A 15,551-nucleotide genomic window follows, 5' to 3' on the forward strand; every position below is an offset into this window, starting at 1 on the left:
TGACTTGTAGAAAGTAGGGGAGAATAGCAAAGCTACAGAATTACTAGAGAGAGAAGACAGGCAGTGGTAAATAATAGTAATTGGGTCAGGAAGCCTGTTTTAGTCTCCAAGTAACTCAGTTGCTCTTTGAATATCTTGTTTTCCTATGTGAGAATCACTCTGTAGGCATTTGTTTTTAATATCCTAGACAGCAATTTATCTTATTAGAGTCCTACCACAGCTACTAAGTTGACTTTTAGAGCAGAATCTTTATTTAAAAATCTTGGTCAGTCAGCATATTTCACAAATAGACAAATTTCATAACAGTCCACATTTTGTAGACTTAAAAATAAAAAATAATTGTTTAAAATTTGGATCTTTTTAATTTCAGTTTTTCCCCCTTCCCATCCCATTTTACAGACATTTCAACCTACGAATGAAGAGGGACACTTCCCTTTTCAGTGATGAATTTAAAGTAGAAACATCAAATAAAGTACTTGATTATGATACCTCTCATATTTACACTGGACATATTTATGGTAAGTTGGACCTAACAGAACCCTTTTCTTTCATTTTTTTTTTCTACACAAAGATACTTATTTTGAAGTGTAAGCAGATATTTCAGAAAAGGTTATAAATCCAGAGGAGATTGAAGTCATCATGAAGGGTCTTTGAGAAATGAAGTAATGTTTGAACCTATCTTTACATGTATGTTTAATAGTGAATTATGAAATATCTGGCTTCTGAAAGGTATGAAATTTTGACTCAGTACCTTTAAACTATTAGAATTTTTAAAAATTTTAATGACTTCTATAATTTTCTGATTTTCCAAGTAAGAAATTAATAGTAACTTTGCTGTGTTTTATAAGAAAACAGGAAAAGTCTAAAAGGAAGCAGTAAAGATTATCTTAGCTGAAGATAATGTAACAAAGTTATCTGTAGGAAAGTCCTCCCAAGGCTCTTCTTCCTCAGAATCTATTTGCTTTATTCACAGTTCTAACAAATTTCTCTTACTGCATCAAATTAAAAGTGCATATTGGGGAGCGTCAGTGGCACACTTAACCCAATAGAAAGTTACATCTACTAGCAGTGTTGAAAGAACAGAACAATTATAGAAATCATAAAAAAGCTTAAAAAATGAAAATCTTCTGGGGGCGTTGAAGAGAGGCAAAGTGTCATTGTTTTGTAACTGTATATTAATAAGTATTCAAGATGATTCTCAGTTAAGACAGTGTTGAACTTTTTGAGATTATTTCTACGCGAGTGGTTTCTACTGAAAATAATAACGTAAAAAATTAAGTGCTTAAAGAATTTTTTCTCATTTTTTGATTGTGCCAGATGAGTCATTTCTATACTTAAACTTTCTCATTTGTAGAATAAACCTAATAAATTCTTTAGCTTTTTTGTACTCTTACAATTCTGTAACCAAAATAAAGCATTTTTCATCAGTAGATTTTCAATGTCAAACCTTAGTGTTCTATTATCTTCTTGATTATTTATCTTGCTGGGCAAATAACTTAGTAGTTCCTGCCCTTTTTTGCTAGGTGATGAGATCAAGAAAAGTACAAGGCTGTAAATGAGTTTGCAGATAAAAATCATGTTATTTAGGTCAGGCATGGTAGCACTCACACCTGTAATCCCAGTGCTTTGGGAGTCTGAGGCAGGAGGATTGCTTAAGACCTGGAGTTTGTGACCAGCCTGGGCAATATAGTGAGACCTTTTCTCTAAAAAACGTAAAAAAAATTAGTTGTGGTGGCAAACCCGTAGTTTCAGTTAGATGGGAGGCTGAAGTGGGATGATTGCTGAGCCCAGGAGGTTGAGGCTACAGTGAGCTATGATTGTGCCACTGCACTATAGCCTGAGCGATAGACAGAGCCCCTGTTTCTTTATTCAAAAAAAAAAAAAAAAAGTACTTAAAATACCAGTGTCTTGGGCTCTTACCTCCAGTCTATGACTAATGCAAAGGCAACTAATTAATGTTATTCTACAACTTAGAAATTGTGGAAGGCCTGATTTTTATTTTAATGAGAGAATTGTAATGGGTAAATTCAAGATTTAAAGCCCTCTCCCTCTACTTTCACCCTTTATGTCATTTGATTTTGGTGCTCACCTTTTCGTTGTGATTATATTAAAAACGAAAAGTACCTTTTTTCCTATTATTTCCTTTCACTGGAGAAGTATAATTGATGGGATAGTATTACAAATTTTTGTCCTATATCTTTAAAAGTACTGTTGGTATAGTTTTGTTCAAAGTTCCTCTGAAATATTTGACACTGTTTTGTTTAAAAGTGTATTTGTAGGCTGGGCATGGTGCCTCACGCCTGTAATCCCAGCACTTTAGGAGGCCGCTTTAGGAGGCCGAGGCAGGTGGATTGTTTGAGCCCAGGAGTTCCAGACAAGCCTGGGAAGCATAGCAAGGCCCCGTCTCTATCAAAAATACAAAAATTAGCTGGAGATGGTGGTGCATGCCTGTAGTTCCAGCTACTAGGGAGGCAGAGGTGGGAGGAATGCCTGAGCACAGGAGGTTGAGGCTGCACAGAGCCATGAGCTTGTGTCACTGTACTCCAGCCTGGGTGACAGAGCAAGACCTTGTCTCAAAAGCAAAACAAAACAAAACAAAACAAAACACAAAACCCCTAAGCATAGCGCAGAAGCCAAAAGGCCTGGCCCATTTGCAATGTATCGGATGGGAAAGGAGGTTTTCTTCTTGTGGTACCTGTAGCAAAATTTTCAAAAGATGCTTTGAATGTCTTTATTCTGAAAGTGTATATTTTATCAGTAGGTTTGCCTGCTTTCTTTTAAGTTTAAATTAATTTAACTATTAATTGTTTTGTTTTGTTTGTTTTGTTTTGTTTTGTTTTGAGACAAGGTCTTGCTCTTGTCACTCAGGCTGGAGTTCAGTGGTGCCATGTCAGCTCACAGCAACCTCCACCTCCAGGGTTCAAGTGATTCTTCTGCCCCAGCCTCCTTAGTAGCTGGACTTACAGGCGTGTGCCACCAGGCCCAGCTAATGTTTTCTGTGTTTTTAGTAGAGACAGGGTTTCACTATGTTAGCTAGGCTGGTCTCGAACTCCTGGCCTTGAGTGATCTGCCCGCCTCGGACCCCCAAAGTGCTGGGATTATAGGTGTGAACCACACTGTGCCGGGCCAATTTACAATTGTTGATGACTATTGCATACATGCTAGGCACTGAGCTAGATGCAAGGAATGTGGTTGGTAACAAGGCAGATACTCTATTTTTTATTGCTGTTATTAGTAGTTGTATATGTTTTAACTAAATACCAGTTGCTGTTCACATTTCACATTCTGCTTAATATATTTTATGTGAAAATTTCCATGGTAAATTTATATTCAGGAATTAACAATATATATGTGTATATATGTATGCATGTGTGTATATATACACACACACGTATATACACATATATATGAACAAATTTAACATTCATGTGCAAATTAAATTGTCAAGAATTTGTTGCTTTCATTAATAGGTGAAGAAGGAAGTTTTAGCCATGGGTCTGTTATTGATGGAAGATTTGAAGGATTCATCCAGACTCGTGGTGGCACATTTTATGTTGAGCCAGCAGAGAGATATATTAAAGACCGAACTCTGCCATTTCACTCTGTCATGTATCATGAAGATGATATTAGTAAGTACTTAAATTTTATCAAGTAGCCTTTTTCAAAAGGCATATAATAGTTAAAACTATGTGGAGACAAATGAAGCATTAGCTGTTGTCTTTCCTGAGTTACTAATCAGGCTAGAACATAGTTTTTACTAGCAATTGCTATTTAAGGAATAGTAGATATATGTAATGAGGCAATTTCCTTGTCAATCCATTGCCAGTACTACTTCGTTGATATGACACAACTAATTCTGTTTGAACTGTGAGAGTCAACCAAATCTGACTGAACTGGAAATTGTATATTTTGACATCAGCCAGTCTGTGTAATGCTAATACCTTTGTGTATGTGGCCTACTGAAGGTAGAAGAGCATCATTACTTCTTATGTAAATTTCAATGTGGGTATTTGTGTAGTATTTAAGGAATATTTTAGGTATTTTTGAAATTTTTAAGTCCATTGAGTATTTCTTTTTAGAATCTTAAAGTAATGACTTGACCTTAAGAGTCCAACTTTATCATGGATTTTGTTCTCTGCCATCTTTATATGATAATATTTTTCTGTTTTAAGAATAGAAAATGTATTTAGACTTTACCTTTTAATTATATTGTCCGTATATCCACAGTTATCCAGTTACTGGAAATGCTTCTTTGAAGTACCACAGAAATACATTTCTCTAATTTATATAGCTCTTAAATACCCATTTATTATTTTTTGACTGTAATTAGACTAGTCTCTCAATTTTTGCCTAGTTTCCTAACTTGGCAGCTTCTTCCTACGTAAGTTTTCCTTTGCATAGACAGGAATTTATTGTCAATGATTTTATTCTCACCTCTAGTAATACACTGACAAGCATTAACCATTTTGACTTTTTGCTCCATCAGCTCTGACAGTTTCTGTACTTCATCTGTCCAACTGCTCATTATCTCTGCTGCTAGATTACTATAGAAAATAGCATACGTATTCTAGGTAGGATGCATTTATGATTTTTAGCTACTTGTTAAATCATAAGCTTATCAGTGCTCCTTGCCTGTATTTTCATTCATCTCTATTTGATTCCTTTTCCAGTTTTAACTCCTGGTATTTCAAACTCTACCTTTCTTTTCAAGCTCTAAGCTATCATTCTCCTTCATAAGTAGGAATATGCATTCCTTTGCTTGCTTTTCTTTCTGCTGACAAAATTATTATTTACCTAGTTTATGTCTTGCTTTGTAATTTTCTTAGTAATTTAACCTTTTTTTGCAAGGTTACCTCCCCTGTCAGGGTATGTAAGTTCTCCAGATATAGTTTCTGTTTCTTTTGCTCCTTTAATATTCCAGGTATAATTTGTCTGTGCAGCAGGCTTTTCATAAATACTTAATGAAATACTGGAATATTTTTCTAGAGTGTTTTATCAAAATCAAGTAAAACCTTTTGAGGAAGGAAGGAGAGGAAAAGAGTAATCTGCCAGAATATTTTTTCCTTTGTATCATATTGTAATTGTACTTTCTTCATTGCTTTCTACTTCCTATCAGTGCCCTCTACTGTATTTGTTCTGCCTGTTTTGACTTCGGTTACTGTGCCTGTCTCTCGTTTTCCTTCTTCTGTTATCTACTTGAGTGTAGTTTAAGAATATTATTTTTTCCCACTTTTATTTATTTCTTGTAATATAATTGTATTTTTCACATATTGCTTCCAACAGTAATTTCCAAATATCTTAATAGGTGTCAATCTTTTTTTTCCCCCAAAGATGATGAGTTAGCTTGGAGGATGAATGACACTGCATGTTACTTGATTTTTTGTTCTTTTTGGCGTTTAAATGCTTTACCATTGATACCAGCTTTTATTTTATACTTGTTTAAGTAAATATATGTTTGTGGTAAGGAGACCTTTTTAACGTTCTTTTTATTATTAAGTATCAATGGTGGTGTTAGAATTTAAAAGCAGCCATCTTTAAGGTGATTTTATTTGTAACTTCTCAGGTAATTGGAATTGTAGGATGTGAGGATGGAAGTACAGAAGGAATAGCCTTAAACAGAGTTTTTAACGTTTACAAATTTAGACAATTGCTTTTGAAAAACTATCTAAAAATCTGTCAAGTGAACCATGGTTTAAGACAAGAAAACATCCATGTATTAGTCTTTTACTCTAAATAGTTGCTATATTTATATTCTATACCATGGTTGGGAAATTCTCTGCAGAGGGACAGATAGTAAATGTTTTTGGCTTTGAGAGCTGTATGTTTTATTGCAGCTACTCAGCTCTGCCATTGTAGCACAAGAACAGCCAAAGAAATACATAAATGAATAAACATGGGCTTTAAAAAAATATTATTTATCTATCTATTTTTTTGGAGACAGAGCATTGCCCTGTTGCCCAGTCTGTAGTGCAGTGGTGTGATCATAGCTCACTATAGCCTCAACCTCCTAAGCTCAAATGATCCTGCTACCTCAGCCCTGTGAGTAGCTGAGACTTCAGGCATAAGCCACGGCTCCCAGTTAGCATGGCTGTTTTTAATAAAACTTCATAGACACTTAAAATTTTAATTTCATATATTTTTCATATGACATAAAATATCATTCTTTTGATTTTTTCTTTAACCATTTAAAAATGTAGAAACTACCCTTAGTTTTCATGTCAAACAAAAACAGATGGGAGGGCTCACTAAATTTAATAATTACTTTAATTGGTTCTTTAAATTCTCTGTGTAGAATATGACAGGTTCTAGAAGTAGTAGCAGGAGCAATAGTAAGAGTAACTATTATGGCTTAATGTATACCTGACACTGTATAAAAATCTTTACTTGCATTATTGAATTGAATTCTCACAATAACCTTATGAGATACTGGCACACCTATTATTCCCACTTTATAGGTGAAGGCTTAAACTGAGGCTTAGAAAACTTTTGTCACTTGATTGTGGACCTCCTGTTCTTTACCCTGTGCTGTTCTGCTTCACTCATGGAAGAAAGCTGTAAATTCTCACTGCCTTTACTTCAAGGATTTCTGGGGCTTTTCTGAAATCTGTAAGCCTCTCTAAAATCATACATTTGCATCTATTGCTGTTTTAAGCCGATATATCTCTCTTTAATATATTTAGCAGTGTTTATTTTATAACCAACTAACAGGGAAAGGATGCCCTTTAATGTATATTATTATTTTTATATAATTGGTTTAAGTACCAATAATTTATTTTCAGAAGTAAAGTACTACATGATTGTATCACTGTGAATGTTCTTAATTGAATTTGGTATCCTTGTATGTGTTATCCTTATCAAAAAGAAGCAAATGGTAGGGGAGGCATACTAACCTTGGATATAGCTTCTGATGAGAATTTGGCTACCCTCTTCTTACGACTGTTTTTGCAACTGAAGGCATAAATGTGTAGAACCACCATGAAAAATGATACTGCTGTTCTCCAGAACCTTGGGGAACGGCTTCTGAGACTGTACCAGAACACAGAGATAGTTTTCAGTGAAAATACTTAATAATTCCTCTAGATGTGATCGTGATAACTACATATTGTTATCAGCTTAAAATGCATACTTATTTAATTCTGTACTTAGGTAGTAAAAAACACTCTCTCCTAGGACGTGGAAGTGTGAACAGTTAATGACAAGGTAAGAATACCACTTAGTCCTCTGCTCCTTAGCACAGTTTATTTTAAAGAAACTGAGAAAAACTGTTCCGTAAACTAGAATAGTATTGTTATTAACATGAACAGGTTTTAGGAATATCTGACTATATGATTGCTTGGAATTATTGGTTGTAATAATTCCCTTGCACCTTTTTTGTATACTACCTATCCAAGAGCTAAAGGTCTGAGTAATTTTTGTATGCTATACTTATAGAGAAATACTTTATCTCCAAATTAAAAAAATATATTTTAATTGTATATTAAAAGCTGCAGAATAAGTTATTTGGGTTTATTGCTTTCATTTCAGATTTATTATTTATTTTCCTTTGTGGGGTATAGGAAAGCCCAGAGAGGTTGAATTTGCCTCTGTCACCCAGGCTGGAGTGCAGTGGCGCCATCTTGGCTCGCTGCAACCTCCACCTTCTGGGTTCGAGCAATTCTCCTGCCTCAACCTCCCAAGTAGCTGGGACTACAGGCGTGCGCCATCACGCCCAGCTAATTTTTGTATTTTTAGTAGAGACGGGGTTTCACCATGTTGACCAGGATGGTCTCTATCTCTTGACCTCATGATCTGCCCGCCTTGGCCTCCCAAAGTGCTGGGATTACAGGCTTGAGTCACTGCGTCGGACCTGAATTTGTCTATACCTTATAGTAGTAGGGCACCCTTACTTTTAGAATGTGTGTTAGCCATACCTATACTTACTTCTTCTTTCTCTTGTGCTTCAATGGGAAGACTTCCTGTTTCTTGTTCTAAAAAATTAAGATTGTTAAACTTTATTTTACCATTTCAAAATGGGGGCCTCTTCATTCATGTAGAGGCTTCCTCATCTGTGGAAATGTCGGGATGTTGCATCTAAAACTTTTAAAAAGTCACTTAGTTCCATGTTGTGCTTTTGAAGTTGTTTTGTGTCACTGTTAGTGACAGAGACAAAAGGAAGGAATATAAGAGGGAAGAAATAATTGAATTGGTAAGTATTGATAATAGCTAGCATTGTTTGTATCGTTCACATATAACAGGAAAACTGTTTTAAAAAACATTCTGGCTATACTTAGGTCCAATCTGGAGATTGGAAATCTGCATAAGCATGCTGAGTTGTGACAAACTGTGTAGCCAGCTGAAAAGTTGAGGTGTGGAGTGCTCTGATTGTTTTTCTGAACTCCCACAGTGCATATAAGTGTATTGATTAATCTCTCTACTATATGTTTTAATTTGTATGCTTTACTAAGCATTGATGTTAAATACTGAACTTATTTATACACAGTGATAGTATTTGAAAGAAATATAAAAATTTAGTGGTATTATTGACTCTGTCTTTTCCTTTTTTTCTGAGTTAATCTCTAGGGAAGTATAAATTAATTTTTCTAAACAACTCACAGGCACAAAAGCCGAAAAGTTGAGAAGGCCACAAGATACGGGAGTTATTTAAAGAATAATATTTAATTAGAAATGTAGGATACTACATTGGAAACTTAAAAAAAAGTCACAGAAAAAGAGACAGTGGCCGGGCTTGGTGGCTCACCCCTGTAATCCCAGCACTTTGGGTGGCCGAGGCGGGTGGATCATGAGGTCGGGAGATCGAGACCATCCTGGCTAACACAGTGAAACCCCGTCTCTACTAAAAATAAAAAAATTAGCCGGTCGTGGTGGCGGGTGCCTCTAGTCCCAGCTACTTGAGAGGTTGAGGCAGGAGAATGGTGTGAACCCAGCAGGCGGAGCTTGCAGTGAGCCGAGATCACCTGCACTCCAGCCTGGGTGACAGAGCGAGACTCTGTCTCAGAAAAAAAATAATAAAAAAACAAGAGACAGTGAGGGACTTAATTCTTTTTAGCAGAATCTGGAGAAAATATGCTTAAACTTTTCATATTGTGCATATTATGCATTTCATATTATGTAACTTTATATAAATGGGATAACAGTTGAAAATTTTAGATCAGGTTCTTTTCTGATTGGTTATATATGTATGTATATGTATACATGTATATTCATATATATTTGTCTTAAAACATAGATATGAAATATTTTAGCTGTAATGAAATACAATGAATTATTTCAGAAATATAAGATTTTTAAAACTAAAAAATTGTTATTAGAAGCATTTACAGTGTCAAAAAAACAGCTGCAGCTTTTTTTTTTTTTTGGCAATTACAGAGTGGTATTCAGTTAAGAGTAATACTTATTTTGTATAAGCTGCATCAGAGAGAAATGAAGATGAAAAACTGCCATCTCCATATATAACTCATTTGTGCTGTGCACCAATAAGAACCTGTTTTAGATTTTCATGCTGGCTTACAACTCTCATACTGATTTAGGCAAAGTTAATGGTTATTGAAAATACCACCAGGATGGACTGTCTGTCTGTCCTTCCATCTATCTGTATTTTTTTTCTTTTTGCTCTCTCATCAACTGACTCTCAAGGATGGGCTATCTAGAGACACATTTGGTAGTGTGGTTAACTGTTAGTGTGTTAACTGTACAGTTTAAAAACAAAGCCTTACCTTTAAAGGCTTTAAAAGGAGTGAGTTGTGTATGGGGATGTTAAATAATTTGTAAACAAGGACAAACACTGTGCTAGAACCAGCTTATTCATTATGATCATCTTCATCTTCCTCCTCTTCCTCATCCTCTTCTTCCTCCTTTTCCTTATTCTTTTCAACTTCCTCACCTTCCTCCTCTTCTTTTTTTTTTCAGCATTGACGTCTCCCCCCCTGCTTTTTTTTTTTTTTTTCATTGACGTCTCCCCCCCTGCTTTTTTTTTTCTTTTTGCTGCATCAGGCCTTCCTTTAGCTCAGTATGCAGCAATATCCATTTCTTAGTTTTTCTTCAGCTTCACAGCCTTCTTTTCATAAGGCTGCTTGTCATATGTACCTTATTGACTTCTTTCCGAGTTTCTTTGGAACATCACCAATGGATAGGTTTGGATATTCTCCTTAGATTTTTGGGCAGTACTCAGAACAAAATAAAAAGACTGAAGGAGCCCTCTTGAGTACATTGGGATCCCTAACCTTTTTTGTTTCTTCTTTAGGAGGGATATAAATTTCTCTTTAATAGCCATCCTTGTCCCCCTTTGTCATGTCTTCAGATTTTCCTTTCTCTTTAGCAGATACGGTTTTCCACCTCTCTGAGCACTTTTTGAAAATTCCGAGAAGTTAACTGAAGCATGAGTGCTGCTGCTTGTTCTCGTCCTGAAAGTTTGCTCTAAGAATGCATATGGTGACATTTTGCCTCTTGTTTTCTTAGGATCTTCTTTTACCAAGTTTAGTTATTTTTCCTCAGAGAAGCACAGAGTCACCTAGTGCTCATCTGGCTGTCACTTGCCCCAGCACTGTCTCCTTGGAGGTCAGTGTACTGTAATGGCTATCAGAAATACATGATTATTTGAAAATAAAAAAAGCTTTTATGTTGTAAAGCAACTTTGAAAGTCACCCTAACAAGTAAAATTATATTTGAAATTTTTGTTTTTTTCTTTTGAGAACTATCTTCTCATGATTTTGTAGTGTTTGAAGTGTTTTACAGATAAATTGAATAAGAAATTTTATAATTTTAGTATTGTAAAATGCACTAGAATTCAACACTCTAAAGATGACGGAAACTGAAGCCTAGAGTTATAAAACTTGTGCAGTATGACATGGATCCATGTCTTTTGGCTTCCACTCCAGTGCTTTATTTCTGTTACGTTCTTAGTTAGGAGAGTTTAAAGGCTGCTAAAAGGCAAGAACTTAATGACAATAGAGACAATGACAGTAAGGATTAAAAAAAAAGTTATTTTTGGTATTGATTTTGAAGGTGAGCCATATTTACTACTGAAAAGGCAAATTTATATTTTAGGCTCACTGGAAACAATATGTATATATATTTATACAGGTCTCACTATGTTGCCAGGCTTGTCTCGAGCTCTTGAGCTCAAGTGATCCTCCTGCCGCGGCCTCCCAAAGTGCTAAGATGACAGGTGTGAGCCACCATGCCTGGCCAAGGCTCAACTCTTATGAGTGATAAGTTATAGAAAAACTAGAAGAAATAGCATTTAGGAGTATGCGTACGTATATGTCCTAGGAATACTCGGAGCTAAACCTCAGGCTTTCACATCTCCTGTAGCATAATTCAAAGATTGATGTTTGTACCAGTGACCTTGTAAGAGTGCCTGAGGATATTGGTCCAGGACTCTGGCCCTGGAAAGAGCTGTTCTAAAGAGGCATTGTGAGATCTGGTTTATTATAGAAATGTTATATTCTCTTCATGATTTATAAATTGGGGGATTAGATAGAAAATCTCCATAAAGCAGTCTTGCTATCTTGTGTTTATATTTGAACATAAGTCTAGAATTCACCGATGTGGTTTTTATTGGTTTTAGCTTCTAGAGACTTCTTAGAATCATTTTTTATAGGCAAGCTTGTAGATCTACTAGTTAAAACTGTTTTTTGGTTTTAATTTGTTTGCTCAAGACCATACAAGTTAGTGGTCATGGTACATGGTAGGGAGAAGGCACAGAAGGTAATATGTCAAAGAACTGAGGCATGACATAAGTATGAAAAGAGTTAGAAATAAAATCAAGGTGATATATTAAAATGGCTTTATAACCTTATACAGGTAATGTACTTTTTCTTGGTCTCATTTTCTTCAGGTATAAAATGAGGGTGTTAGATCATGGTGCTAATATCTCTTATCTCTTCTAAAAGTTAATGGTTCTGAACTACTTTTCCTTTAAAGGTGGAACTATCTTGATTGATCATGGCTGAGAGAAATAAAAAGTAAAAATAAAATATTTTTGTGCTGATTACCAAATGACTATATAAAATGGCTATTCTTATATGTAAATTAAGTATTTTGCTTAAGTAAATTAAATATTCTTTTATGTAAATTAAAATGAAATGTGTCCACCCCATTAACATTTTTGTGAATAGCCCTTCAGATCTCGCATGCCATTTTAAATTTCGTGTACAGTATATCTTAGGTCTCTTTCTGTGTCAATAAACATAGCTCTACATTTTTCCTTTAAATGGCTACATAAAATTTTGTTGTGTCCTTGATAAATATATTATTTACCAACCTGCCAACTAATGGATGTGTAGATTATTTCCTCTTTTTTACTGTTAAAAATTGCAACAGGTAACATTCTTGCACATATTTTCTCCCCTCAATATTTTTATGGGTTTTTTTTTAAGATTAATTTCCTAGAAGTAGCATTGTGAGACATATGCATTTTGATCTATATTGCCAGATATCTCTTTAAAAAGGTTACATAGATTTATACTGTTAGACCTATAAATTAAATATTGATTTAATAATACCTTAGTGTATAGTCTGTGGACACACTTCCCCAATTACTTAACAAAAATGTCTCCTATTTTTTTTTTTTTAAATAAAGGATTTAATCAAGGTCTACACGTTGCCGTTGATTGTCACATCTCTTTAGTCAGTATTACTCTTTTAACAGCTTGATTGAGGAAAAATTGATAGCAATAAGCTGCTTATATATAAAGTATATAATTTGATAACTTTCAACATATGCTTATGTCTATAAAACTATCATAGCATTTAAGATAGTGAACATGCCCATCACCCCCAAAAGCTTTCAGTGTAATTCTCTCCTCTACTCCCTGCTGCCCTCTTGCACTGATCTCTAGGTTAGTTTGTGCTTTCTAAATGTTATATAAACACAATTATACATTACGTACTCTTTAAGAAAATCTGGCTTTAACTCAGCATAAGTATTTTGGAATTCATCCATGTTGTATGTATTAAAAGTTAATTTTTTGTTGATAAATAGTAGTCTGTTGTGTGGATACCATGATTTATTAATACATTTGCCTGTTAAGGGACAATTGGGTTGGGTTACTACAGACAAAATTACTATAAGGTTTTTTGTATTAACTCATCAAGTATTACTCAATTAAAGAGAAGATAAATTTTGAAGAGGCAAGGGGATGAAATAACTACTAAGGACCAAAAAGTCTTGCTGTGTTGCCTGAGCTCTAGAGAGGGGGCATTTGGAAACAAGACAAGCAAAATACCCAAATAATTTTAATTTAACCTAGTAGCATATGCAGCATATACATTCTCTCTCCTCCAAGCTGATAATACAACTTAGGTGTAATCTCCTAGAATTTTTTCCAGACCTCACAGTTCTGGGTATCCTCTCTTTACTGCTGTTTATGTATTGATGAGTCTTCCTTATCTTTTGAATCCAGTAGGTTACAGGTCTTGGTCATATGACTGACCTTTGAGAGGCATGGAAGGAAACCAGCTGTTGACTGGATGAGTAAATTAAATTCAACCTGTGTTTAATAACCTGTGAATGGTTGCAGGGAGACCTTAACACTTGGGAAGTTGGTACTTAAATGCCATGCTTGTTTACATGTTGGACACCTCAGCTAGACTGAAAGCTCTTGAGAGTGCATGTTCTATGTCATTTATTTTTGTATCCCTGTTGTTTGGCATATAATAATTTTTCTTATTTGTTTGCTTAATAAATTAATGCAATTAAAAATAACATTGACATGTGATTAGGAAATTTATGTGTACACAGGTCTTAATTTTGAATGTTCTGTATGTTATAGTCAATCTGTAAAGTAGTTAGGAATTTAGAGCACACTTTGCTGTAGAAACAATTTAAAGTGTTAGACAATTCATATTTATTGTAGGTGGAATGAAGGCTAAAAGGAGGTTAAGGGAACCAGCAGTTTACAGGTCTTTGGTTACCAGATGACCTTTGAAAAGAGGCATAGAAACCAGATACTGGCTGAAAAATTAAATTCAACAAGTATTTATTGGTTTGTGAATATACAGGAAAGAGAATTTTAAAATTTCCCCTGAAGATTAAAAACCTTCAGGGGAATTTTCAGTAATAGAGAGTCAAAATGTGGTAAATGCTACAACAAGAATGTCATCAAAGCCCTGGGATAGTGCATACTACCTCAGTGAGGGAGCTTTAGGGAGATTTAGGAAGACTTCCCTGGGGAGGTGGAATTTGACTTGAACCTTGAAGATCTTTTGATTGCTAGAGGAGAGAATCTGTGATCACAGGAGAAGGGTCAGCCCTATTACTCTGGCTGCAACAATATTTCTTTTCAGTTGTCACAGCTTGGGAACTAGAGAAAGGAAAAGAGATTCACATGTTCTTTGGCCTAGAGTCACCCATTTATCCCTGTGTATAACTGTATAGTCCCAAGTCAAATACATGTAAATAATGGACACTTAAAGTTGGTATGTTACAAGTTTTCATTCCAAGTGTCAGTTGTAAGTTTTACAGGTTTAACAACTGATTAATTTGTTAATCAGCATTTTTTGAGGGCCTAATCTGTACAAGACACTTTTAGAAACTATCCATACAATAATGAATAGGGCTAAGGTTCTTGCTTAAACACTTTAGAGTCGAGTAATTCTATTTGTAATTGATCAGAACAATAAAGCAACATTTCTCTGGTTGACCTGACTCCCATTATCCCTTTGGCTGCCAATACCCTTTCTTTCTAAAACCCATGGGGTGGGAAGTGACATGCCTGGCCCTCCTTCTCATCTCTGTTTCCAGAGAGATCAGTGTTGTAAGTGCATGTGGAAAGTGGGGTCATCTTCAACTTCCTCCTCTTTCAAGGGACAATCACTCTGTGCTTTTCTTATGCCCACTTACCCTCCCAAAACAGAAATTAGACATGGGGATTGGGAAGACATGAGAATTGGTACTAGGGGGAAAGGACCTCCCATCCACTGGACTTAGGAGGAAGAACATTTGGAGTTCTTTCCTGTCTCCAAACTTTTCATTTCTTCTCAAAAGGAAAAAAAAAGGCCTATCCTTTCTTCTACTCTCCATCAGTGAATCCTTGTTGATGTTGGCAACTTTTGGAATAAATGGCGATTTTCATGGATAAGGACCCCACCCCATGATACCCTGGATATTAACAAAAGTAATTTTTATGCAAAATAATATTATTCTATAGAAGTCATTCTATTTTAAATTCAATTAATGTAGATTTTTAAAAATTGGATTTGGTGATTCATGGCATATTATTGGAGGGATTACCACCCAGTTTTGACTATTAGAGAGTCATCTCATAGCCAGGGCCTTGGACCTAGCAGTTAAGTTTCTGAGCTGCCAGTCACATAAGGCAGAGGGGTACCCTGCTAGAAGTAGTGAGGATGGAAGAAGTGAGTATTTTATGCCTAGTTCTGTTCGACAGAGAATCTGAACTGTAAATATTCCTCCTCGAAAGAGTGGATGATTGAGAGTTAACTAGAGCTATTTCCTGCTTGAGGTAGAATCACAATATATGTACTATTTATATTTGTGTCTTGAACAGCAAAACAAAAGCAAGAGGCTGGCAGAGGAACTGGAAGAAAGG

At 35.3% G+C, this 15,551-nt stretch overlaps 1 protein-coding gene across 2 annotated transcripts in view; it reads left to right on the forward strand.

Moving 5' to 3' along the window:
* Positions 1–373: 373 nt before the first annotated feature.
* The window catches only part of ADAM10 (ADAM metallopeptidase domain 10), an 86,382-nt gene continuing 71,204 nt past the window's right edge, over positions 374–15,551 (forward strand). For both annotated transcript variants that reach the window (XM_031668616.1, XM_031668617.1), the window contains exons 1-2: positions 374–518; positions 3,471–3,629. In XM_031668616.1, the coding sequence (XP_031524476.1) occupies positions 416–518; positions 3,471–3,629 (262 nt within the window). In that variant the 5' untranslated portion in view covers positions 374–415. The remainder of the gene's footprint in view (positions 519–3,470; positions 3,630–15,551) is intronic.

The sequence above is a fragment of the Papio anubis genome, chromosome 7 (assembly GCF_008728515.1).
Source record: "Papio anubis isolate 15944 chromosome 7, Panubis1.0, whole genome shotgun sequence".
Taxonomy (NCBI): Eukaryota; Metazoa; Chordata; class Mammalia; order Primates; family Cercopithecidae; genus Papio; species Papio anubis.